The sequence below is a fragment of the Sinocyclocheilus rhinocerous genome, unplaced genomic scaffold (assembly GCF_001515625.1).
Source record: "Sinocyclocheilus rhinocerous isolate Xijiao unplaced genomic scaffold, SAMN03320098_v1.1 scaffold481, whole genome shotgun sequence".
Classification (NCBI taxonomy): domain Eukaryota; kingdom Metazoa; phylum Chordata; class Actinopteri; order Cypriniformes; family Cyprinidae; genus Sinocyclocheilus; species Sinocyclocheilus rhinocerous.
In genome coordinates, this window is record NW_015657695.1 from 299,297 (window position 1) to 325,791 (window position 26,495).

Below are 26,495 nucleotides of genomic sequence, written 5' to 3' on the forward strand. Positions count from 1 at the left end.
CAGTTAAGTATTCATTATGATAAACATTTCCTTGTAAATAACTCGGAGTACAAGAACAGTTCAAGTTGCAATCAGATTAACCTCAGGAAATATCTGTGCTGTTTTTAATAGTGATGTGACACTGTGCTACATTACGGTACTTCTTTAAATGTCACATTGTATTGTGCGTGCAGCTTTACAGTTGAGTGAGATGACACAATAATTAAACACATTCTGTTGTTTTTCATTTGCGGTGATGGAAAGTCTGATTCATTCTGTTGAATCACTTTGTTTGAATGGGTTGGGTGGTATAAATGAATCAGTGGACAAAAAAACATGTGCCCCACTGTTCTGGTTTGCTTTTGGCAGAAGATGACATTTCTCTGTCCTGCAATTAGGTACTGTGAAATGTTTTCTACTCGTTGATAGTTAATAGCAGTGCTTTAATTACAGCAGTACAATGCATTCAGATGAACTGACCTTCAACAGTTTGTTTTTTAGCTTTGGTTTCCATGGTGCGAAGTATCTCTTAGCCGTGATACAGTGTTGTTGAACTTTGATAGCTGAGTGTGTGTTAGCAGCAAGCGCACAATATTTGCTGAAAGTGATTCGGTTGGAGCTCTTCCCCACAGAGAGATTATTGTCCCATCAGCAGGAAGTTTAGGATCGCCTGATGCCCCTTTAGGTGAAGTGCGCCGAGATAAACTGACAAAAACTAATGACAAAAAGTCTGCAGTAGGAGGTCAGCAGCCCTGAATGAGCGACTTGCTGTCACTGACATCCCTCCTAAAATCTGTCTGTCACTCTCTCTCACAGCAGTTTACAACACTTTATCAAATTTATGATTTATGCAATTGAATTGCATATAAAATTAACATCCATTTGGATCACACAGTTTTAACATAGACTAATAAACCTAATGTGATGCTTTTCACACTTTATATTTGTCAGTCACACATAAATAAAACAGATACGCATCAGGTAAGATTTCTGCACAGTTTATTATCAGCAATTTTCATCTATTTGATTTTATTTAAACAATCTTTTCTTCTAAATGCATTCATTCAGATTGCGTAGAATCTGCATAAATCTGTTCATTGTGAAAAACATTTGAATTCATTCTGTTAGAAAAGTATGAATATGGCATAAGATGTGGAACAAGCCAAATTCAATTAGTTAAAGTGTATCAGTCAGAAAGTAATTGGATTTATGTATTAAGGCTGTTTTTTCAGTGTTTAAAACACATTCAGTTTATTAGCACTGTTACAGAAATCTTACCTCTTTCGTTTATGTATAACTGATGAATACTGTATACATCACATTAAGTTTGATAGTTTATAATAAAACTGCGTAAAGCTAATAGATGACAATTTTATATGCCATTCAAATGCACAAATCTCACATTTAGGAGCGTATGCTTCACCATTTTCATCTTGATCATGGTGGTCTTTCTTGACTTTCTTCTTACTTCTCTCCTTCTCTCTCTCCTCAGGTGTCCTTTTCCTGCAGTTTGGCGATGAGACCAGACGTGTTCATATCACTCACGAGCTCAACAGTTTGGAGACCTTGCACGCACTTATCGTGCACATGTTCCCTCAGAAGCTGACAGCGGGAATGCTGAAGTCCCCGAACACGGCCATCTTGATCAAAGACGAAGCGAGGAATGTCTTCTACGAGCTAGAGGACGTGAGGGACATACAGGACCGCAGTATCATTAAAATCTATCGCAAAGAGCCCATCTATGCCTCCTATCCTGCGGCACATCTGGCCAACGGAGACCTCAGGGTGAGATATTCCTCCTGCATTCAATGATTCTTAGAGTGTTGTCAGAGTTGGGAAAGCAGAATGGGCTTTCACTCATTTAGACTTAAATCAGTCTAATTAATTACTGACTGGTTGCTTGTATGATAATGAGATGCTAAAGATTTGTATGCTAAAGGTTCACATCCACAACAGATTTTTGTTGTAGCAAAAGGTGCTATTGTTTATGTTTAGATTATTTAGTATATATTTAAGACCAATAATTGTTAGTCACTTAATTCAGGGGTTTTCAAACTGTATTATGCCAAGGACTACAAAATATGATGATCCCCTGTGCAGGACTGTGTCATAAAATATAAAGGCAGCTATATATATATATATATATATTCATTTATTTATAAAGACCCATTCTGTGTGAAAAAAAAAATAGGTGTGGTATTACAAAGACAACATGTTTCTAAAATTAAATGTTTTATTTTTCAGGGGGGGGTTTTACATAAAAATTTTTGAAAATTAAATATTTAAAATATTATCTGCTGAATATTTACTTTAAGTTGCAAGAGTATTTTTTTCTACCCACTATTAATGTAAAATGTATAACATTTAAACTGTCCATAGGATTTAATAATTCTGATTCATTTCATGATTTCTGATTAGATAGAATAAAACAGTAATAATATTATTTTTAATGTGTTAAAAATAAACTGAAACATGTAATTAATTATGTGCACTTTGCTAGTCCTAAAATACGACCTTCTAGCACTTACTTACAGAACCCTAGGACCCAGTTTGAAAATATTCCCCTGGTTTCATTACTTACGATTCCCATCTTAAGTGTTTATGCAATGTGTGTGTGTGTGTGTGTGTGTGTGTGTGTGAGGGATAGAGAGAGTTTTTCTTTTCTTTTTTTTATTAATACTGTACAAAAATTATATACACTCTAAATTGGAACTTTAGTTTTTTTAGGTTAATTGCTGCTTTCATATTTTAAATAAAATAAGAGGTTCGAAAGTGGCAGCCTGCAGTGACAAGCTCATTGCACCTTTTGACCACTTTGAATTTGTTCAAATTGCCACTCGAGTTGAAACTCTACAGCCCTTCACTGTTTGTGTGTTTGAGTGAATATATAAAGCCCATTTCTCTATCATCAACAGAACTCTAGACAGAACATGTCAACTGCTCCCTGGAGTGTGTACTTGCATTTACGTCAGTGTGTCCGTTGTACGCAGGCTAACAAGCTATATCCCTGTAATGCTTCAGTAAGTTTGACTACTCTCAGAGGTGGGGAACAAAAGGGAACAGAGACGAAGAGGGGAAAAGAAACAAAAAATGTAAAGAAAAGATGGATGAGTGCCTTAAAATAAAACAAAACACGCTGTGGAATAAATGCAAGTAAAGTGACAAGCAGATATAATATTTTTAGAATGATATACAGGATGTAGCAAAGGAGAGGTGAGAATGAAGAGAATGGAAAGATACTGAGATGCAACAAGGCAGAAAAAAGGGATCTATTAGATGAGTGTGGGTTTCCTGGTGTTTGTGAATGGAGAGTTTAAAAGCTCTTCCTTCTGCTCATTGTAGCTTAGTAAAGTATATGCGCTCACTCAGAAGCGCTGGTGAAATCTGAATACAGTGTCATGTAATCCAATGTTATGCCAGTAGCTTTAGCTAGGCTGGGTGAAAAGAGTGAATAGGGTGAATGGAGCTCCCCGGAGTTGAATTACAGACCCATGAAAAGAAAGAGTGAGAGAAGGAGAGAATGGGGCAATGAGTCTAGAGCTCTGCTCTTGGTTTTTGTCCTAAACCTCAGAGGATTGCTCTTGCTTTGAGATGTTTGATTTGTCAGCAACTCATTTTCACTTTTGAGTGATTTTTGACAAATATCCACTTTAACACTCCTAACTATGAATGGAACTAAATTATTCTGTTGAATTGGTGGCTTTTCAATTTTTTTACATTAGATTTCTGTAGGATTTTAAACATTCTACCAGACAAATAAAATTGTATTGTACCATCTGAATGTAAATGATTTTAAAAAATCTTGAATTATTCTGCGTTTACAGTATAAATAATAGAAAACTAACTCTTTTAGAAAAAAAAAGTTATATTTGTTTTTTTGTTTTGTTTTTTTGGACAAATCTTGTCAAGCACGAAAAAAAAAAAAATCTAAATGTTAAATTAGAGTAGAACTTGCCAATTTCTAAAAACACAGATGACATCACTTCCTCTTCATTATGTCATTTAAAGGGATAGTTCACCTTCAGTTGGTCCCCATTAGTGTTTTCTTTGTTTTTCTTACCCATACTATGGAAGTCAATGGGGACCAGCAACTGAAGGTGAACTATCCCTTTAAAATGACAGTTCACTATTATTTTGAGGTAAATAAGTGTTGTGATGTCAAACTGATATAATTTGTCAAATTTATTTTTGTATTTGTATCAAAATTAGTATTGTATTTATTATTATATAAATTATATATTATTATTTATGCATGCATTATGCATTCATGCATTCAAATTTTTTTCTTCTATGACTTGGACACAGATTATTCAAATAAATTACAATATAATTATAATATACAATATACAATATAAATAAAATTATAGTGATATATTCATAAAATGAATATGAACATTTATTTTCTCTGTTTTATTTTAGAGAGAGATGGTTTACTCATCCCGGGACTCGTCACCTACCCGTCGCCTCAACACTCTCCCTTCCTCCACTGCCTCGCCCTCCTCCAACTCTCCTTCTCGATCTCGTCTCTCCTACAGCGGAGGTCGGCCCCCCTCTTTCGCTGGTCCGGGTCACCCTCACCCACAGGGTCCCCAGCATCCGTCCCACTCCCACCACCCTTCGCCCTCTCACGGACAGGCTCAAGGCCTAACCCCCTCCTCCTCGGCCATCCTGGAGCGGCGTGATGTCAAACCCGACGAGGAGATGTCTGGTAAAGGCATGGTCCTCCTAAAGAATGAAGGTCTTTATGCTGATCCGTACAGCTTGATGCACGAGGGTCGGCTTAGTATCGCTTCTACTCAGTCCCTGGCCACCATCGCCGACCCCTTCGGCTTCCCGGTGTCAGGAGGTCTGTACCGCAGAGGGTCGGTGCGGTCCCTCAGTACATACTCAGCTGCGGCGCTTCAAAGCGACCTGGAGGACAGCCTGTATAAGCCTGGAGGTTCTCTATACTCCGATACCTACAGCAGCTCCACGCTCGGCATGGGCTTTCGTCTGCCGCCCTCCTCCCCGCAGAAGATTCCCGACGTGCAGCTGAGGGACAGGGATTCGTTCACTGGGTCTCCCAGCCGAGGGTCGCCTGTGAGAACCACCTTCCGCAAAGACTCGGCTTCCTCTTCGGTGTTTGTGGAGAGTCCGAAGTCCAGACCCAGCTCCAGTTCTGAACCCCTAGGAGATGGGAGTAAGGGACCTGGATTTGGGTCGTCATTATCTGGGGGCGAGACGGACACACGGTGAGCACTAGCAAAAGTACATGTACAGTACATTCATGTGAGGTTATTTATTTACTTTTTCATTGACAAACACACATTTTCATGGACAAGAACGGAACGTCAGTCTGCACACTCTTAACATAAATTAATAAACAGCATTTAATATTATGCAAATGCTAGAAAGAAATCCTTATTAAAGGGATAGTTTACCCAAAAATGAAAATTCTGTCATTAATTACTACCCCTCATGTCGTTCCAATCCTGTAAGTTCATCTTCAGAACACAAATTAAGATATTTTTGATGAAATCTGAGAGCTTTCTGATCCTGCATAGACAGCAATACAGCTGACACGTTCAAGACCCAGAAAGGTAGTAAGGACATAGTTAAAATAGTCCATGTGACATCAGTGGTTTTAGCCTTAAGGTCCTTGCACACGGAGTCCGAAATTTTCGTATGTGTTTTTTTTTTCCATATTCGTCATCCTTTCCTATCAAAATGCTTGCTACGGAGGCGAAAACGCAGAAAATCTAACCTGATCAGAATTTTTTTTATGACGGATGAAAGTTTCGGAGACAGTGTGTAAACGTGATTGACACAACGTGAGGTCGGATTTATTTTTTATGTATTTTATTTATTTTTATATTTAATATTTTAATTTATATTTTGGACAAGAATTTCGGACTCAGTGTGCAAAGACCTTTAATTTTATGACGCTACGAGAATATTTTTTGTGCGCAGAGAAAACAAAAATTAAGACTTTATTCAACAATTTCTTCTCTATATACAGTATACTGTATATTTAAATAACTTTTTTGAAAGTAATCATTTAGGAGCATATGTTATTGTTGTTTACGTCATGGTTGCACCATATGCATAATTCATTAGTCTTTAAACTAAAACCTTTGATTTTTTTCCAAAATCTTAAATATATAAAACATTAATATATATAGTACATTTATAAGAACTTGGCAAAGTTGGCACATGATTTAAACAAGCTTTTTAATGTCTCGTTTGCTTTATCTTGTTTATGTCTTTATCGGATTTATTTTTGGCATTGTCTTTTCATTGGGATTTTCTGGGATGTTGTTGCACATTTTTTAAAGATACTGGATTCTTCTTACTCCGTTTTCTTCCAAACAAATTGATCTAACAGCTAAACAGTTTTTACTCTGTGCTAAGCTACACCTACTCACTAGAAAATGAAACCTGTGCCCGGGCACTGGCACTTCATTATTGAGAGATCTTGAGTGATGCCCCTAGGCCAGGGGTGTCACATCCTGCTCTTGGAGGGCCACTGTCCTGCAGAGTTTAGCCCAGTTAAACAAACCTGAACCAAAGTAATCAAGGTCTTCAGGACTGGGACAAGTTGGAGCTAAAGTCTGCTGGACGTTGGCTCTCCAGGACCTGGATTGAACACCCCTGCCCTAGACAATCCACTGTTAGGGGAAATGTTGCTGTCTTTGAACAGATATGACTGCCAGTAATGGAACATCTACTACTGTAACAGTGTTTAAGATCAAATTTAAGCAAAAAACCCTGGGAAATGTATGGTAAAAAAGTTTACACTTATACATTTTCTGTCTCTGTCTCGTTAGCAGGGATCGTATGGAGGCAATGGAGAAGCAGATAGCCAGTCTGACTGGACTGGTTCAGAGCGTCCTAACCCGAGCACCAGACAGTGACAGCACGTAAGACATGAATACATCCACAGAGCCATCTATGATCCATTTACATGGAACCAGTGCCAATCAGATGCTCACTTACATTGACAACCTACCTATAAAAGCCATCTCACTCATACAGGCTTCTGATAAGTCAGTCACAATAAGCATTTGACACGTAAAGACCATTGTACATGGTACACAGTAACTGTGTGAGTTCACAGTTCAACTTATTTTATGGAGAAATAACATTATATGGAGAAATAAATGGCATTTTGTTGTTCATTTTTTGTATAGTTTGATAAGTTTTCACATGCAATGTTAAATACATAATTTACAGTAATCGCATCATTTATAGAAGCAGCCTGTTGTTTGTTAGCATTGAACTAAAGCAGTAGTGAGTGTGTGTTGTGCTCTCTCTTGTGTATGGAAAACATCTGTACTTAAGACTGTGTACCATGTAAAATGTCCTTGACACTAAAAAACAGTTTTACGCAATACATTCAACCATTTCACACATGCTCACTGTTGTTATCATGGTTCCATTTTGCTATCATGCGGTAATATCCTGTGTTCTCTTGTTTGCTATATAGCCATTGCCTTTTCTTATGTTTCATAAGCTTGCAAAAATGTCTTCACTTGCTGACTGTAAGTGCTTGTATTGAACTTGTGTGTGCTGGTGGTCTTTTTTGTCCTGCGATGGCCATGAGTCTCTTTGTACCCGGTGCTTTGATGTTGCTGGACATTTATTAACATTCATATTCGATGTGACAAGTCATTCACATCAACTATTTTATGAAAGGAAATGAATAATAATTCGATTCTAATCTCAAAAAGAGAGTTTTGAAGAAAGCATTGAGAAGAGATTATAAGATTATTGTATAAGTAGGGTGTTTAATTCAGATTAGGTAGAGTAAGAGATAGAAATGCCTGATGTAAATCCTGTTGATTAGAGAGGGGTTTTTTTTTTTGAGTGTATGAACAAAAAAGCTAAAAAGTCAGATAATCACAGTGCAAATCTGTGCATTTTGGTGTTAAAATCCTATAGCGCTGAAATTTGTGCTCATAATTTACCCTGGTGTAAATAGGCCTTAAAGATACTTTTAAGTAAGAGTTCATTGCTGACCTTTAGATGTTATTAAAGCCAGTGACTTGTGGTTAAGCATAGTGTTTAAATTGTTTTGGATTATAAAAAATAGGTAGAATAGATAGAATGGGTCAGAATGAAGAATAGTATCATATTGGGTTGTATAGTTCAGTTCTAATACACCACTATTCAAAAGTTTGGGGTTGCTAAAATTGTATAATGTGTTAGAATGAAGTCTCTTATGCTCACCAAGAGTGCATTTATTTGATTCAGTAATAACAATAAGTAAGAAATACCACTCTAAAAAATGCTGGGTTGTTTCAACCCAACTTTGGGTCAAGCTGGGTTAGTCCATATTTGACCCAAAGTTGGGTTGAAACAACCCAGCATTTTTTAGAGTGCAATAATAACAGTAATATTGTGAAATATTATTACAAATTAAAAACAACTCCTCTATTTAAATATATTTTGAAATGTAATTTATTCCAGTGATGCAAAGTTGAATTTTCAGCAGTCGTTACTCTAGTCTTCAGTGTCAAATCAATATAATATGGTGATTTGCTGGTCAAGAAACAATTATTATTACTATTAATGCTTTTATTTCAGGATTCCTTACTGAATAAAAGTAATAACCTCTTTAAAAAAAAAAAATCTTATTGACTCCAAATTTTTGAACAGTAGTGTACATGGTTTAACACAATTGTTTTATAGGTTAAATAAAGCTGTGTTACTCAAAGGAATTGTAATGTGTGGAAATAGTATAAGTGCAATAACAGTAGCATAACACAAGATAGATGGCAAAACCTTTTGTTAGCCATAGAGAAGGCTAGTGTAGTCGTCGTGTTAGAGAAGTGTAGTGTCAGTGTAGTAATAGGTGCTGTAGTACAGTGGTAGTATCATGGCTGTATGATCCTCAGATGCGGCCTGCTGCGTCTCTGCATGATGGCGGGCTGCCCTCCGGACCAGGGGGCGGACTTTTCACGGCCCTTCCCTTTCTCTTCCAGCGAGAAGACCGAATCCACCAGCGACGGCTCCGCCACAGGAAGTGAGTCCAGCTACTTCTTTATGGTTGTCCAGAGCAGTTGTGAGGCAGGCTGTAAAGCTAATGTCTAAAATATCATGTTCTTAGTAGATCAGGCTGGCCCAAGTTTAAAAACTGCTGATCTCAAACAGGCCTTTGACATATTAAAACAACCAGACATGAATCTTCATCAGAGTGCACTTGAATGAAGGACCCTACCTTGTTTTCACTCCTTTGTTCTTCTTTGTCAGAACAACCTTGATGTTTTCACGGATATTGCGCAGTGCTCCTTTTTTTTGTTAGTTTTCAGTTTTGTTCCTTCTCAAATCCGTAACGGTTTTGATTTGCTAGATTTGTCTTTGAAGGTTCTTCACGGTTAAGAGAGGTGAGTATAAGTCGACTCTCACCTCAGTAAAGGGCCATCAAGAGAGTTTCCCATGAGTCCTAGTTTCCGCTTTTGAATCTGATCCACGAAAAGTCCAATTCAGCACTCTGTTTCTTTACTTCATTACGGTTATTTAGTTAACTGCCAGCTGAAAGCTTCTAATGTATGTTACAGCTGGCCGGCTGAAGAAGAAAGGTAGCCTTGTCTCTGCTCTCTCATATTTAATTAGTCTTTCCTGGTGTATGTAGTGGGTGTGTTTGTTTTTATATATACGAAAATGTGATCCTTCTGTTTATTTAAAAAGATAGTCCACCCAAAAATGAAAATTCTGTCATCATTTACTTAGCCCCAGTTTGTTTCAAACCTGTAAGAGTTTCTTTCTTCTGTTGAACACAAAATAAGGTATTTTGAAGGATGTTGGTCAAACATTTGATGGTACAGTAGCCATTGATTTCCATAGTATGGTTAAAATGCTGTGGAAGTCAATGGCTACCATCAACTGTTTGATTATTCACATTCTTCAAAATATCTTCTTTTGTGTTCAGTGGAAGCAAGAAACTCTTACAGGTTTGAAACAACATGAGGGTGAATAAATGATAGAAATGACAGAATTTTCATTTTTTGGGGTGGACTATCCCTTTAATGCCTGATCCCACTGTAGTTTTCTACTGTATCTCTCCTCTGTGGCCTGTCTGCACTAGATCTGCTCTCCCTCAGTCTGTTTTCACTCCTAAACTTAACACATTCACACGCTGAAAATGAAGTGTGGGGAGGATGTGTTGATTTTCACATTTCCTGAATCTTGGGGAATCAGTACATGTACCCTTTTGTTAAAAACGACTGACTGGAGAGTGCTGGTATCTCTGTATTCCTCACTAACAGCATGTTCCTGAATGGGTTCTGGAGGTGACAACACGCTTTGTGTGTGTGTGTGGGTTAGTGTACCTCTGTCTGAAAACACAAAGAAGGATGGGTGTAGAGCAAAAGTCCTTGATCTGGTTTCTGGTGATCTTCCTTTCCGCAGAGTTAAGCCTCAATCCTAATCAAACACACCTGATCCAGCTAGTCAAGGTCACTTGATTGAATTTACAGCCAGGTGTGTTGAAACATAGCTGGAACTAATACTGTGTTCAAATCCTCCTGGGAAGTTCCTCCTTAAAAGTTCGGAAATCATAATTATGACATTATGAAGTGATTTTGCTCAGAATAAAATAGACTTGCAGGGCAGTTTCATATTTCTTCCTCTTGATTTTTTACTTACCGACTAAAAAAGAAAGCTTTTAGAGCTAATAAAACAAAATAAAGAGCAATAATGAACATTAGGTGTGTAATTGTGTATTTATTGGTGTGTTTTTTTCACTCCATGCTTTCATGGAGAATCATTAGAAATGTACAGTACTTTGGTCTCCTCGTAAACCAACTAAATGACTAGTGTTTTCAGGCAAGCTTTATATTTATTGTTCTCTAACAGTACACACAGAATCTGTACATACTATACTGCACCATCAACATTCACAGCTTATGATAAAAAAAACTATCTGCCATAATTCTTTAATCGACCTGACCTCAACTTGGAAAGTCTGGGCTTAAGCAATCTTCAGGTCAGAAATTTCACAATCATGAGCTTTGTGCTCATGAATAACCAAGCAAAGTCATATTTACCAGGAGTTTCCAGAAAAATATTAAGCAGCACAACATCAGCATATCAGAAGGATTTCTGAAAGATAATGTGACACTGGTGTAATGATGCTGCAAATTAGTATGTATGTAGTATGTAACAATATTACTGTTTAATCTAATAAATGCAGCTTTGGTGATAGTGAGAAGAGTCACCAAGTCACCACTAATCACCAAACCCACATTTTTGAATGTGCTAATCTGCAGCACATGAGAGTGAATGATTTTGTAATTATTACCAATATAAAGCTACACACTCCTAATTGTTTTCTTTATGTTTGTTAAATTCCATGCATATAAGTAGTGTAAAAGTGATGCAGGTGCATTCATTTATATCTACTGATAAAACAGGAAACAAAGAGCTTTTGATCTTGTTCCATTTTGGATATTGTGTTTTCAACTTGAATGTGTTATGCAGTATATCCTAAAAGCAATTGCCTAACTTGGCTGTAAGAGCTTCCCAGGTGGACTTGAATCCAGCATTATCCTGCATTTCTGACAATTAAATATGACTTTGTTTACGTTAAACTTTTAAACACATTCGTTGTAACTTGGAAGCAGCATAAACTCTGTTGTAAGGTCGATCTCCAGGAGCAGGACTAAACAATGCAGGTGTAGATGGGTAAGTGCAAAATAATTCGTATTTGATTGAGTGCGTCTTTCGAGCTGACAGTGTCGAATCTTTGTCCTGTGTTGTGGTTATTAGCGCTGACTCCATCTGCCCCGCTGGCACTGATGCCTCCGCCTTCATCTGGAGGCTCTCAGGCTTCCACCGTCTCCAGGCTACAGATGCAGCTTCACCTGCACGACCTACAACAGAACGCCACCGATCTGCGCAAGCAGCTCGCACAGCTCCGTAAAATGCAGGTAAGACATTACAATCTCGTGCATCTTGACACACAGCAGGCAACTGAACAGGCATGACGTGATAAAGCGGCATGTGATAAATCACATCTCTTCCATGTTAATCTGAGTTTTTGTCCTTACCATGGGTGACCATCAACAATTTGTCACTTGCTTGGTTTCGATTTGGTTTCGACACGTCGCACTAGGTAGTAATCTCATTGGGACTGCTCCACATAGCTGGTTATGAAACTTTAAATCAAACTTCAAAGTTGTTCTGATTGACTGATTGTGGCATTTAGCTTTCAGGGAGTCAAGTTAAATCACATTTATTTATAGAGTGCTTTGTATAATACAGACTGTGTCAAAAAGCGGCTTCAAAGGAATAAACAGGAAAATAATCGCTTTAATACTGCAGAATTCCTGATGAAACGAATTCAATTTCAGCTGTAAGCAGCTTTACAAAAGACAATAGTGTCCTTATTCAGCTCAATTTAGTTAAATGTTGATTCGATGTAGTTCAGTTACAGTGTAAAGGTTACAAAGTTCATAAGTTATGAAACAAATCCAGTTCCGCTGTAAGCAGCTCTACAGAAGGCATTAGTGTTATTATTCAGCTCAGTTCAGTTCAATGTTGAGGACACAAATGCTTCTTGATGCTCGAAACTTTGTAATTTCGCTCCTACTTAGAAAGGTGTCACTTTTCGATTGACAACAACACTCACAGCATCAGTGCAAATGATCACACATTACACAAAATACTGCTCCAAATTGCTTTCATTTGATAGCTGTGAATTATGATAGCTGTATTTTTGCTTAGTTTCAGTCATAGAAACGCACACTACTGGCACAGTTGGGAGGTCAGACATTGTCATTATTGTAAGACCTCCGTCTCAAAGTAAGGAATAACTGACAACGGACCGCTGAAATAATGAAAAATTGAATGCATACCTGAGGTCGAAATGCAGCATGATGCAAAGCCAATTACCTGTTACTCCTTAGATGTGTATTAAAATATATATTCTTAAGCAATTCAGTGTCAATTATTCCACGTATACCATAGAAATCACTTGTACATGTGCTTATCTCTAGACATTGGTTAAATGTAAAACACTATTCGCAGACCTGGAAATACTTCATAGCCATATTGGAATAAGTGTCAACCAGTCAGAATCAACTGAACAATGCTAACACCTAACACTGCAAGCCATCTAGATGTTTGCCTGCTGGCAGGGAGGACGATATAAGGAGGTGATACAGAAGGCACAGACGGCAGGAACAGCAGTGCCGATTTGTAGTCTTCACAATATCTCACAGTCTAATTTATTTACACGCAGCAGCGAAAAACAAAGAGGACATGCTGAATGGCCTCACCTGGTATTTACGGCAGATTTGTTGCTCCATGTCCCGATGGTGTTCAGTGAAATGCATCGATCTCGGTCATGTTTAGAGTTCAGTATGGAAAGTTTGCATGCGTTACACACTTCAACATCCAAACCAGAGGACTTGATGGTAAAATCAAACCTGTTTGAACGTTTTTAACATTTTTGATTGTGTTACTGATGATTTTAATACATATTTGCAAAAGATAGACACTGAAAATTTTGGACTCAAAATCACTTACTTTTTACATTACAGAAAGTTTATATTGAAATGCTTGTGTTCTGTACCTGTGTGTGTTAAGTTGGGCAGAAATACAGAGAAACAGACAGAAAAAGCGGAAGAAGAGATGTTTGATAAGTTACCTCTATAGGGAACAGGGAACATTCAGATACTGTATCAGTCAGAAATGTATCTGTCAAAATGTCAGATTTTTTTAGATATGGACCAACTGTCTCAAGACAGCAGTCGTCTCTGACGAGCAGGATGGATATAGAATCTGATGTCTGAATGGGGCAAAATGTCTTAAATAAAATACGTATGGATACTGTTGTAAACTGTTGCAATTCCTTGTACGGCCAACTGTCAGATTATCATGGTGACATGTTGAGCAGGAGTATGATAAAGGGAAATGTTTGTGTTGGTGAATGTGTGAAGGAGGAGAGAAAGGAAGGATGTGGAGGGAGCTTTAGGGAGGGCTGAAAGCCAGCAGAGGGGAGACGGCACACTAACAGTCTGACAGATCCTATTGGGTTGTGTGTCTGTCATACGCTTTCCTTTCTGTATTTACAGAGTTCCCACAGTCATGCAACACCTGGAAATGCGAGGGAATTTTTCAATAATTTTTTCTAGCCTCAAAAAGTCATGGAAATTTTTACAGCGGAAAATAATTTTTTCTAGTTATGCTCAGCTATAAAATTGCATCAGACATTTCTCTTTGTGAGTGCGGTGTCTACAAACAGGGATCTCGCAGCAATTAATCTTCATGAATTTTCCAGTCATCCATGATTTCTAAGAATAATTTTATATGGATTGCACTCACCAAGAGCAGTTTTAACTCATTAAATATTTCAAAACCAAGCATGAATAAATAAAAAAGAAAAAATAGAATATATATATTTTTACTTTTATTTATTTATTTATTTTTTACTTAACAGGGACATTGTACATTAACATTATTTTTCAACCATAGTCCCTGGACAGAATGTTACAAGTCTTACAATTTGACTAGAACATAGTCTATATATAGAAAGAGATTTTTTAAAATATTTATTTAAATTTATTTTTATCCAGCATGGATGCTTTTCTATTGAAAAAAATGCTGTTATTTTGACCTTTCTATTCATCAAATAATCCTGAAAAAATTTAAAACAGTTGCCACAGAAATATTAAACAGCAACAACTGTTTGACACATTGATAATAAGAAATGCTTCTTGAGCAGCAAATCAGCATATTATAATGATTTCTGAAGGATCGTGTGACACTGAAGACTGAAGTAATGCCTGCTGAATATTTAGTGTTGCCAACATAGGAATAAATAACATTTTAAAAATATGTTATAATAGAAAAATATACAATGTAATATATTATAATAGAAAGTTGTTTTAAATTGTATATTACAATATTAAAATTTTACTGAATTTTTGATTAAATAAATGCAGCCTTGGTGAGCATAAGAGATTTCTTTCAAAAACCTTTACAATCTTACTGACCCCAAACTTTTGAACAGTAGACACACATTGTGTTTATATATAAAAAAAAAGAACCATGAACCATGACTGGAAAGTTTTTGGGAAGCCATAGAAATTCATTGATCAAAAAATGTGGGAATGCTGTATTTATTACACTACTGTGTATAAGTGTATCTAAGTGTATGTGTATGAGTGTATTTATGTGTAAGTGAGCATGTGTTCAACTAGTCATTAATTTTCCGGCAGCTGCTGTGTGTGATTCACTCCTATAGCAGGGCAGGCAATAACTCTTAATATCATGCTCAATGATGAGATGGTATGGGCCAGCAGGGATACATAGATGAAGAGAGAGAGAGAGGAAGCCGGCCCCAAATCAAGTCAGCTTTTCAATCAGCAGTGCTTTAATAAAAATTTACTGTGGAATGATAGCTGTGTGATTCATGAGTGAACACCCGCATCTCTACCGTGAACTCTCTGAATAAACAGAGAAAAACAGGAAAGGAAGCTTTTAGAGAGACGTCTGTTTCTCTCAATGGAAGCATGGAAATTTTATCTTTTATACAAAGGAGTTCACATGATTAATTTGCTTATTGAATTAGTGACCTAGAAAGAGTGCAGAATCTTAAATATTCCTTTGTTATTTCCTACACAATGGTTCTTCATGTTCAAAAACCTAAAACCATTTATTTCCATATGGAATTTTCTACAAGATTTAGATTTCAATATATGGAAGATGAAAAATTGTAGTCCTTATTACATAATATAAACCCTGCAGCTGTAAAGAGTCTGCATTTGCAAAAGAAAGACAATCCCATACTGCAAAAAATGAACAAATAATTATAAAATATAAAATATTCTTAATTATGAAATAAAATATATAGTATATATTAAAGGGGTCATATGACGTTGATAAAAAGAACATTATGTTGTGTATTTGGTGTAATGCAATTCATTTATGCAGTTTAAGGTTCAAAAAACACATTATTTTCCACATACTGTACATTATTGTTTCTCCTCTATGCCCCGCCTTTCTGAAACGCGTCAATTTTTACAAAGCTCATCAGTCTGAAAAGCGAGGTGTGCTGTGATTGGCCAGCTATCCAGTGCGTTGTGATTGGCCGAATACCTCAAGCGTGTGACGGAAATGTTACGCCCCTTACCATACTGTGATGCCGTGTCCCGGCGCGATGAGACAACACCAATAAAACCCATTACAAACGAGGCATTTGTTGCATCCAGTGGGGACATAATTACAGATTATAATGACTTGTACTGTCTTTTTACACGTTGCGTTGCATCGCGCCGCGTAAACATAAAACCATGTCTGCATTTGTGATCGGAGAAATGACAAACAACAAGCGCTACTCTACACTGCTCAAAACTCGCGTTTGAACAGTCAGTGGCAAATCCTTTAAATATGAAAACTTACTTACAGGCTTAGTACTTACTGGTCAGAAGACGCAGAGACACAGCAGGCCGCATCTGGTCAGAAGTGCCAGACTGTCCTTGCAAAGTTGGAACTGCCCCACTTTATAGAAACAGCCTTTGTGCACAGACGCATTGTAGGATACTCTGCAGGTTCAGGAAACAGTCCTCCATAAAATATCTCTTTGGGTTTGAGACTTTAGTCTTTGCAACTTCAGGGATCTTATCTATGCACGAACAGCTTGTAACACTCCAAAGAGAAAGGAAAATTTGAAATTGCATCATATGACCCCTTTAAGCATAATACGTATATGTAAGTATCTACTAGTACTTAAAACAATATAATTTTGCTAGAGAAGTGAACTTGAAAGAAAACCTGAAAGCAACCTGCTTGGGAAAGAGTTGTTTTGCACATTTTTTTACACTACTTAAAACACTACTTAAAGCCTTTATGTATAATGCATTATAAAAGTAGTTTTAATGCATTGTAATGCACCTTATAATGCATTGTACAATATCATGAATAATTGTGACCACAGTTAATATATTGTAACACTTATAAATTCATTGTTACACTATGCAGTTTAAATTCGGTTATTATATAATTATTTACAAGTTATAATTAATGACAAGGCACATTATGCATACTTATAATGCATTATACCCTTTAATAACCCTTTATAATGTATTATAAATAAAGTCTTTAAGTAAAGTGTTACTGACATTTTTTTACTATATAAATAGTGAGAGATTTATATATTTGTATGGGGTGTCAAAAAAACTGATTAAACCCATTAAGATGTCACTTTTGCAGTTTATGAACATTTTACAATGAAACCAAGCACTATACCCCAATTTTGGGGTGGATGTGAGCTGGAAGCCAATAAGACAAATGCATGGAGAAGTAGAGGGGATGTTGCAACAGTCTGAGCATGTCGCGTGGGGACGGCCAGGTTGGTGTCAATTGCTTTGGTGTCGAGAGCCAAGCCACTGGTGTCATGACAACTGCAGATTGCTGAGTTAGACTATTACCTGCCTGAATGCCAGAGCTGGAGACACGGCCCCTGCCCTCGTCCCGTTACCTAGGAGACATGGATATGTTGAATAATGCATGAGACTCATAAATAATTCAGCTTGAGGAGGAACTACCGCCAAATGACACTAAAATCGCATCGTACACACAAACGTAGAGTGTGCAAAAACACAGTGGTTACACACTTTTCTCATTATCGGCGCTATGCAAGTGACAAAGTCCACTGTTTTTCTCTCAGGGCAAACAAACATTGTCTGCAGAGCGCTTACGCATCACAAAATTATGGTGATATCTGGTATTCCAACTTCCACACAACCTTCAACATGCACAAATTGAAAATACTAGAAAATAAACTCAAGGACATGGATGCGCATTCACATTAGGGCATTCAAGAGACCTTAAACTAATGTGATCCATCATACGGTATACAGGTGCATCTCAATAAATTAGAATGTCGTGGAAAAGTTCATTTATTTCAGTAATTCAACTCAAATTGTGAAACTCGTGTATTAAATAAATTCAATGCACACAGACTGAAGTAGTTTAAGTCTTTGGTTCTTTTAATTGTGATGATTTTGGCTCACATTTAACAAAACACTATCAAAGTCAATTCTATAATATTATACCTTCACATTCAAGATGACAGCTGCATATGGTCAAAGACAGGTCAATGTTACATATGGATACATATATGAGTCATCTGATGGCTGTGTTGTGATGGATTGTGACAGCTGACCTTCTGTAAAACGCTCCCACACTGATACACCTGAAACGTCTGACGGCTGTAATGCTTAACAATCATTCATAGATTAATGCTGAACATAGAAGGGCTGCGATTGGTTGTTGGGAATATTGTTCTAGAAACACCATAGGAGGTTGATCAAGTAACATGTCCTGCGTTATATAAATCACCTCAAGCAGTGGTTCTCAAATATTTTGACCGAAAGCCTCTGCTGTCCAACACAATATTTTAACACCCCTCCCCCATGTTGGCAAATATTTCCAGTATTTCTACTGTAATTATAAAAAATCTGCTTAAAACTTTATTAACAGACACTGAAAGTATTGAAATATTAAATGAACAATTATTCTATATGTTCTTCAATGAAATAAGATAAAATATGATTTTTAGTTATTAGATATTTATGTAATAGTTTATGTTTTAAGCATTTTTTATTTCTCAACTGGAGCTGGATTATTCCGAAATGTTAGTTTGAGATATATATAAATTTATTTCCCTTTAATTTTAAAGTCGTCCTTTGGCCCCCTTGGAAATTTGATGAGGACCCCTAGTGGGCCCTGGCCCTCTGGTTTAATAATGATACACTGAAAAAAATAGCTATGAAACAATTTTCACTCAGAAATTGCTAGTTAATTTCACAAATAATTACAATAAAAATGCTCCCTCTAGCAGTTTAATTGGATTTACACAGCCATACATGTTTATAATATGCGTTTACGTGACGAAGGCATAGCTAGCTAGTCTTTGTAACGTGTTTTCAGCAATACATTTCTAACATTTATAATGTGTTTAGAAACAGTTCTCTAAATTGCCTTTACACGGACTTTAATTGGTTTGTGTTTGTGTGTAGTTGCAGAACCAGGACTCCATGCGCAGTCTACTGAAGAGGACCGAGGCAGAGCTGAGTCTGCGTCTATCGGATGCACTGAGGAAACAGGAAGACCCTCTCCAGAGACAGCGCCTCCTAGTGGAAGAGGAGCGACTCAAATACCTGAACGAGGAGGAACTCATCATACAGCAACTGCAGTGCGTCTCGCGCACAATATGTGCGATAATAATGCAGTCTGAGGCACTAGCTTAGTGACACTGCTGCATAATGTTGAAAAAAAATTATTTCCCAGTTAGTTTTATTGCACAGGTTCTCATCAACTCGAAAGTGAATAAATGCATAACAATGAGGCATAAACAGTCTCAGTTAAAGACCTGCAGACCCGCACCTCAGCGTTAGCCCGTACAAACAACGGACAGCATCTCATTGATTTATTTTCTTCCAATTAAAAGCAGCAGGGTGACTAAATCCGCCTCTTCAACTCGCTGCCAGATCAGTCGTGTTGCTTTTAATTGATAGCAGTTATTAAGTATAGCTAACAGCCAGCTGATGTGATTCAATTATTAACGAGACGCTGTTTGTAACAAACCATTTTGTGGGGGGTGGATTTATTTGACGTGGTTAAATTGGATTTCGAGTGTAAACACTCCGACTGTGTCTCAGTCGTTTAGTGCTAATACACCCTGCTGCACTGACACTTACTCAAATGCGTGCCGACGCCACAGTGCAGGGAGGCGGGCTTGGGATTTTCACACGCATCTCGTGCTACATTTTTGAACTTTTAAATGTCAGAAACATCAAAACGTGCAAGATTCCCTTCTGTGTAATAACACAGCGTCAATTAATATGCTCTTTCTGAAACAATCAATATGTAATGAAGCTAATGAGTGGGTGTTTGCTCTTGACAGTGATCTGGAAAAGTCAGTGGAGGAAATCAAGAAGGAGATGTCTGTCAGTCACCGACATGTGACAGTGCAGGAGCTGGAGGAGAAAAGCTCGCTGCTGAGGAAACTGGGAGAGACTCTCACCGAGCTGAAGAGTGAGACGCTTTTCTGTCCTTCACAGCCAGACACTTGAACCTAAGTTAGAGAAGAGAGTTGTTCACTTCTTTGCCCGTCTGTTTTTCTCTTTGTCTCTCTCGTTCAGATCAGTTCCCGGGGCTCCAGAGTAAAATGCGAGTGGTGTTGCGAGTGGAAGTGGAAGCGGTGAAATTCCTGAAAGAGGAGCCACACAGACTGGACGCTCTGCTTAAACGCTGCAGATCTATCACAGACACTCTCACCACGCTGAGGAGGTAGACAAACACTTATTTAATCATTCCTTGTCTAGCCGCACGTCTCAAATGTAATTTACTCTTCATTATTGTGAGTGCTGTTTTATGGTTTAATCAGGCAGGTGAATGAAGGAGTGTGGAAGACCCAGGATGAGTATTCCAGCCCCTTTCCTAAACTCGGAGGAGGGGACGAGTACAGGAAGAACACAGACTTTAATATTCCAACCAGTCCACCGCTAAACCTCAATGAGACCAGCCTGGCTAACTGGAGCCCTCACTCTGGTCAAGGCCACAGCCACTCGAACCCTTCTAGTGCACAGCATGAGAAAGATTCTCATGGGATGGTGGGCTCGTTGAAGGGACGAGAGCTGGGCGAGCTGGGAGGTCGAGGAGGGTCTGATAAGGCCTCATCCGTGGAAGTGAGACTGGTGAGGAATGAGATTTAAAATGAAAGAAACCATTTGTCTAAATGTATACAATAGCAATACCTTTTTTTATTTAGTAATGTTGTTTTAATATTGTTATTAAATTAGACAATAATATGAAGGTATATTTTTAAATTAGAAATTAACCTTGGACAATTTGTGTTGCTAAAAAGAATGACAGTTGATTAATCAACCATTTAAAATACTTATTATGCAAAAGTGGCAGTAATAAAGTTCATAAAGATAAACAACCGTTCAAAAGTTTGAGGTCAATAAGGTTTTTTTTTTTTTTTCAAAAGAAATTTATGCTTTATTCTCCAAGGATCAAATTGATTAAAGGTGACATTAAGGACATTTATAGTGTTACAAACAATTTCTATTTTATTTTTAAAAAATGATTTTTATTTGCTTTCTATTCATCAAGGAATCATGAAAAAGCATGAACTATTTTCATCATTAATAAAATAAATGTTTCTTGAGCAGCAAATCAGCATATTAGAATGATTTCTGAAGGATCATGTGACGCTGAAGACTGGAGTAATGATGCTGAAAATTCAGCTTTGCATCACAACATTTTAAAATATATTCAAATAGAAAACTGTAACTGTAATTTTACAGTTTTTACTGGATGTTTAATTGAACAAATGCAGCCTTGATAAATGTAAGAGACTTCTTTCAAACACACACACACACACACACACAAAATCGTATCGTCCTCAAAATTTTAATAATAGTGCACATGTGCATATTTCTTCCTTTTGAAATCTTGTTGTGAATGTGTTTAGACTTGAATAGTCGGACTTTGTGTGAATAGGCTTTAACAGTTCAGCTTCTTTACTAGCTGTTTTGAAGCACTGATGATCTTGTAAAATGTAATCTGTATGTCTCCTCAGGCAGCAGAGCGGGACTGGGAAGAGAAGAGAGCCAGTCTAACACAGTACAGCGCTCAGGACATTAATCGACTGTTGGAGGAGACTCAGGCTGAGCTCATGAAGGCCATTCCTGACTTGGACTTTGCTGCCAAGCAGATCAAACCTGCTCAGAACCAGATTCAAAACCAAAACCAGAGCCAGAGTCCATCTAGCACCAATGCCACACCTGAACACAAGCCTAATAAACCTCAGAATAAACTTTCCAGTAAAGACAGCGGATCCAGACGAGGCTCGGATGAACTGACGGTGGCGAGGTATCGAACGGAGAAGCCCTCAAAATCCCCCCCTCCTCCACCTCCCCGCCGGAGTTTCCCCTCCTCCCCTGGCCTGACTACACGCAGTGGAGAGATGATCATTCCTGGAAAGAGTATAAAGGTGACTGGTGACATTCAGAATGACACCCACACACTGATGATTTTGCATGTGTGTGTTTATGCATGCAAACTTTCTCAAACATTTATATGCAAGCTGTTACTGAAAGAGCAGCACACGGACCGTCAGAGGAGTCAGGGGAACACACTAAATCACTTTTATTTGAGTGCAGGGTCTCAAAAATGTCAGGCATCTCATAAAAGCCGCCTGTGTTTGTGGGTGTGTTAGTCATGGTTGATATTTACTCTATCACCTCAGTTGTTCCTATGGTAATAAATCAACTGTCGGTCACAGGTAAATCTGAGAGAGACTGAGAAAGATTAAGATGGTTCTAGGTGTTAATTTCCCTTGTGTTTACTTTTAATTAATATTCAGTCATTACATTACAATGGGATATATTCTGTACTTTTGCAGCCTTTTAGTTATTATTTTCTGGAATTCAGTTATCATGTCAGTCAAAAATTTTACATGATTCATTCATTCATTCAACCATATAAATAAAAAAATATTTGTATTTTTAAATATTTATATAATTATTTATTCATTCATAAACTCATAAATGAATGTTTATATTTTAGAATATTTATATATATATTATTTATTTAATTATTTCAACCATGAATGGTTATATTTTATATTATTCATTGATTGATTGGTTCTGTCATCCATAAATAAATAAAAAATATGTATATTTCATAATAATTTTTCATAAAGAAAAACAAACAAATAAATAAATGTATTTTATATTTATTTATTCATTCATTCATTTAAATTGTCTTGTTGCAGACATTCAGACATTAAGTGTAACTTAAGCGTCCAGAAATATCTAAATCTGTTTATGTCGATACATAGACAATGTCTCAATTACATTACATCAAACATATTTCAAAAGAGAAAATGATGTTTATATATATATATATATATATATTTATATAAGCATGATTTTTTTTCTTTTAAAATAAGTCCCCTTTTTAAAAAAATGCATACTGTATATACAGATTTGTCCTTTTGTCTTTGTGTATATAAACAGAAATCAGAATCAGAGGAGACTGAGTCTCAGAAGCCACACGTTAAGCTGAGGAGGAGTATATCTGAAGTCCCCCGACCGGCCTCCACCCCTCCGACCATCGCTGGTGGAGAGCGAGAGGAGGGCAACGAGGAGAAGTTAGCAGCTGAGCTAGAGGTGAGCACATGTATTACACCTGAGGAGTCACATCAGACCAAGTATACCGTAACGGCTGAAGTGTTAATGGTGGTGATTAATGTCCATATGTCACACGCACCAGATGTGTCTGGTGTACACCCACAGAGCTGTGCAATTACATTCACACACACACTCATACACACATTGGTGGCTTCTACCAGTTGGCGGGTTCGCTCATTCATTAAGCACACATTAGCAGGCAGGAGATCTGAATTTCTGTCTGTGCTCTTTGGCTCATGAACTATAAAGCTCAAATGAGTGGATTGACAATGTTGTGTGCTGTACTGATGTAAAGTGCTGTTAGTTAGGCACTGGTGAGTATATTGTGGGATACCGTTTGTGTCTAATTTAACTGTACATAGAATCAACAACCATAACATCTAATATATGCCATCTCACTTACCCATATACTTTATCTCTAGATGCATAAGCAACTTCAGAGCAGGGTCATGCACCACTCAAATTGAATTGGGAATGCCTTCTACATACTAATTCTATTCCAGAATTTCACCTGAATTTAAAGGATGCAGAACTGTAATTCAAATTAGAATTTAAGGAAGTTTAAGGAATGAAATTCAAAGAAATTCATATACAGTACCTGCTGTAATAGTGATGTTCTGTCATACCTACAACACACACTGGATATTTCTAAAAGCAGTACACATTATTAATAATCAGTCTTTGTAAATTCTATAATTAATTTAAATTTCATTTAATATTTTATATTATATTACATATATACACTGTTGTTCAAAAGTTTTAATGTTTTTGAAAGAAGTCTCTAATGCTCTCTAAGGCTGTGTTTATTTGATTATAAATGCATTAATACTGCAATATTGTGAAATATTATAAAATATTGTTATTTAATAACTATTTATTGATCAAATTGTTATTTAAAATAACTATTTTAATATATTTCAAAATATAATTTCAGCAGTCATTACTCCGGTTCTTCAGATTCAGAAATCATTGTATTATGCTGATTTGCTGCTTAAGAAACATTTGTTATTATCATCAATTTTGAAAAAAAAAAATGTAAAGTTAAAAAAAAAAGCATTTATTTGAAATACATTATTGTAACATGTAAATGTCACAAAATGTCATATAATGTAATAGACTGCATCCTTGCTGAATGAAAAAAATACATCTTACTGACCCTAAACCTTTTAACAGTAGTGTATATATATAATCTATGGGGAAATTATTATTGTTATTTTTAAAGATTGTACTTTTTAATCAGTTCATTTCAGTTCAATTTGAATTATTTTAAACAACAAACCTTAAATAATAAATTTTACCCAGTCCTACTTCAGAACATGCTTCAAATCTTTTTTATATTTGTTTAATTAATGCACAATTAAAAATTCTAACCTCTCTCTCCAGCTGTCTCCATTTACATATTATCATTTTGCCATGGGGCCATAACAGTGCATTTCTCCTGACTGACACTGCTTGAGCTGTGTTGGTGTTGATTTTAGGCTTCCTTGACCTGCTTCAGGCCAGCAACACACACACACACACATAAACATGGCACACAAACTACAAGGCTCATTAACACCAACAAGCAGACAGATTTTGTTGTCTTGGTTGAGTGGATGACAGGGAAAGCGAGCAGATGTCTCTTGTCCTCCATCCCCACTGCATGTCTCTGTTGGAAACCCTGTGGAGACCTGTGGAGATCTGGGCACTGCTGCAGTGACACCATCCCCACCTCCCTCTTAAACCTAATGAGGCTCACAAGCTGCTTCTCAAAACAAACCCATAACTCTGTAACACCCGCACTCTACATACACATTCATGAACAGAAATAGCTGATCTCTAAACATAGGAAAACTTGAAATCGCATCATATGACCCCTTTAAAGGTACAGCGTGTCATTTCTGATGTTCCGTCAAATTATAATGTCATTTGGTATAAATTTGATTTAATAAATTATGGGATTTACAATTCTGTACAGTATGTGAATGTGCATAACCTAAATGATTGAGTTTCAGAGTCTTTAGAGCTTTTCATGGGAAATCCTGAAATGTCATGGTCTGAACTGATATTGTGCATCCCATATTTTTAATTCATTCTCTTCAATCTTCCTGACGCTCAGCTCTTTGAGCGACATTTGACTCTGCCCCTGCCCTCTCCCAGGAAATATCCTCCTCCCTCTAGTTTACAGCTGTTGCCCCATGTGTCCTCGTCTGGACAGGTAACAACCCCTGCTGCGAGCTAGTGTGGACTGCTGTTGTACACTCATGCACACACATGAATCTATATGTTTCCCTCTAAAATGTTAGTCATACTCCAATATAGACAAAGAAAACTCACTGCACTCAAACTAAAGACCAAGGATGCTCTTTGATATTCCCACATCACAGTGAGCACGATCACAACTACACAATCACCACATACTGTACATTGTGTGTGTGTGTGTGTGTGTGTGCACTTGCCAGTGCATGACTGTTTTGTGTTGAAATGCCCAATTTCTAATTTCTTCCACTGAAGCTAAAAGTGGTTTGATATTGCAGTGTGGTAGCTCTTGCCCAGATTTTTTAATTTAGCTGTTTTTACATTTTTAAGTGAGCACAGAAGCAAAGCTCTGTGATCTTTAGAGGAATAGTTCACCTAAAAATTAATGTTCTATCATCATTTACTTACCCTCATGTCGTTCCAAAACCATATGACTTTCTTCTGAGGAACAAAAGAGGAGACGTTTTGTTTTACTATGCTCTTTTTCATGAAGTAATATGACTGGGGACCGAAACTTTCAAGATTCAAAAAGTATGCAAAAGCATTAAAGATAACATAAATGTAGTCCATATTCCAAGTCGTCTAATTCCAGAATATTTTTAAATACTAAAAGTAATAATAATGTAAGTTCATGAGAGGAATAGCTGGTTTGTAATTAATTCTTTAGAATTCTTTTCGTTATTTATTTGAATCAGTTAATCCGTTTCACAAAACTAGTCTGAATGATTTGTTCACGAATCACGCTCTCGAGCTCAGCTCACTGACTCAATGATTCAGTCACAAGTTAAAGGGTTAGTTCACCCAAAAATGAAAATTCTGTCATTAATTACTCACCCTCATGTCGTTCCAAACCCATAAGACCTTCGTTCATCTTTAGAACACAAATTAAGATATTTTTGATGAAATCCGAGAGGTATGAAATCGATGAAATCGTTCGTGATAATGACAGCTGTTTGCGTATCTTCTCAGTGAACTACGGCTCTGTGTAGTAAATGCTGTTCCATCTGAGAGCACGTGAAAATACCACATTTAATAACATGTTTTGACTCCAAACTCACTTCATAACGTCAGTCGAGTATTTGACTG

The 26,495-nt window shown here is 37.0% G+C and overlaps 1 protein-coding gene across 7 annotated transcripts in view; it reads left to right on the plus strand.

The window, feature by feature from the left end:
* The window catches only part of srcin1a (SRC kinase signaling inhibitor 1a), a 115,236-nt gene that overhangs the window by 77,587 nt on the left and 11,154 nt on the right, over nt 1-26,495 (plus strand). For 4 of the 7 annotated variants that reach the window (XM_016529502.1, XM_016529503.1, XM_016529501.1 and 1 more), the window contains exons 5-16: nt 1,472-1,764; nt 4,399-5,210; nt 6,786-6,878; nt 8,856-8,983; nt 9,519-9,539; nt 11,728-11,888; nt 18,987-19,162; nt 19,874-20,004; nt 20,112-20,259; nt 20,357-20,666; nt 21,557-21,970; nt 22,998-23,150. In XM_016529502.1, coding sequence (XP_016384988.1) covers nt 1,472-1,764; nt 4,399-5,210; nt 6,786-6,878; nt 8,856-8,983; nt 9,519-9,539; nt 11,728-11,888; nt 18,987-19,162; nt 19,874-20,004; nt 20,112-20,259; nt 20,357-20,666; nt 21,557-21,970; nt 22,998-23,150 — 2,840 coding nt within the window. Of the gene's footprint in view, nt 1-1,471; nt 1,765-4,398; nt 5,211-6,785; nt 6,879-8,855; nt 8,984-9,518; nt 9,540-11,727; nt 11,889-18,986; nt 19,163-19,873; nt 20,005-20,111; nt 20,260-20,356; nt 20,667-21,556; nt 21,971-22,997; nt 23,151-23,946; nt 23,971-26,495 lie in introns of all 7 variants that reach the window. The other 3 variants (XM_016529505.1, XM_016529504.1, XM_016529500.1) reach the window with 3 other exon arrangements.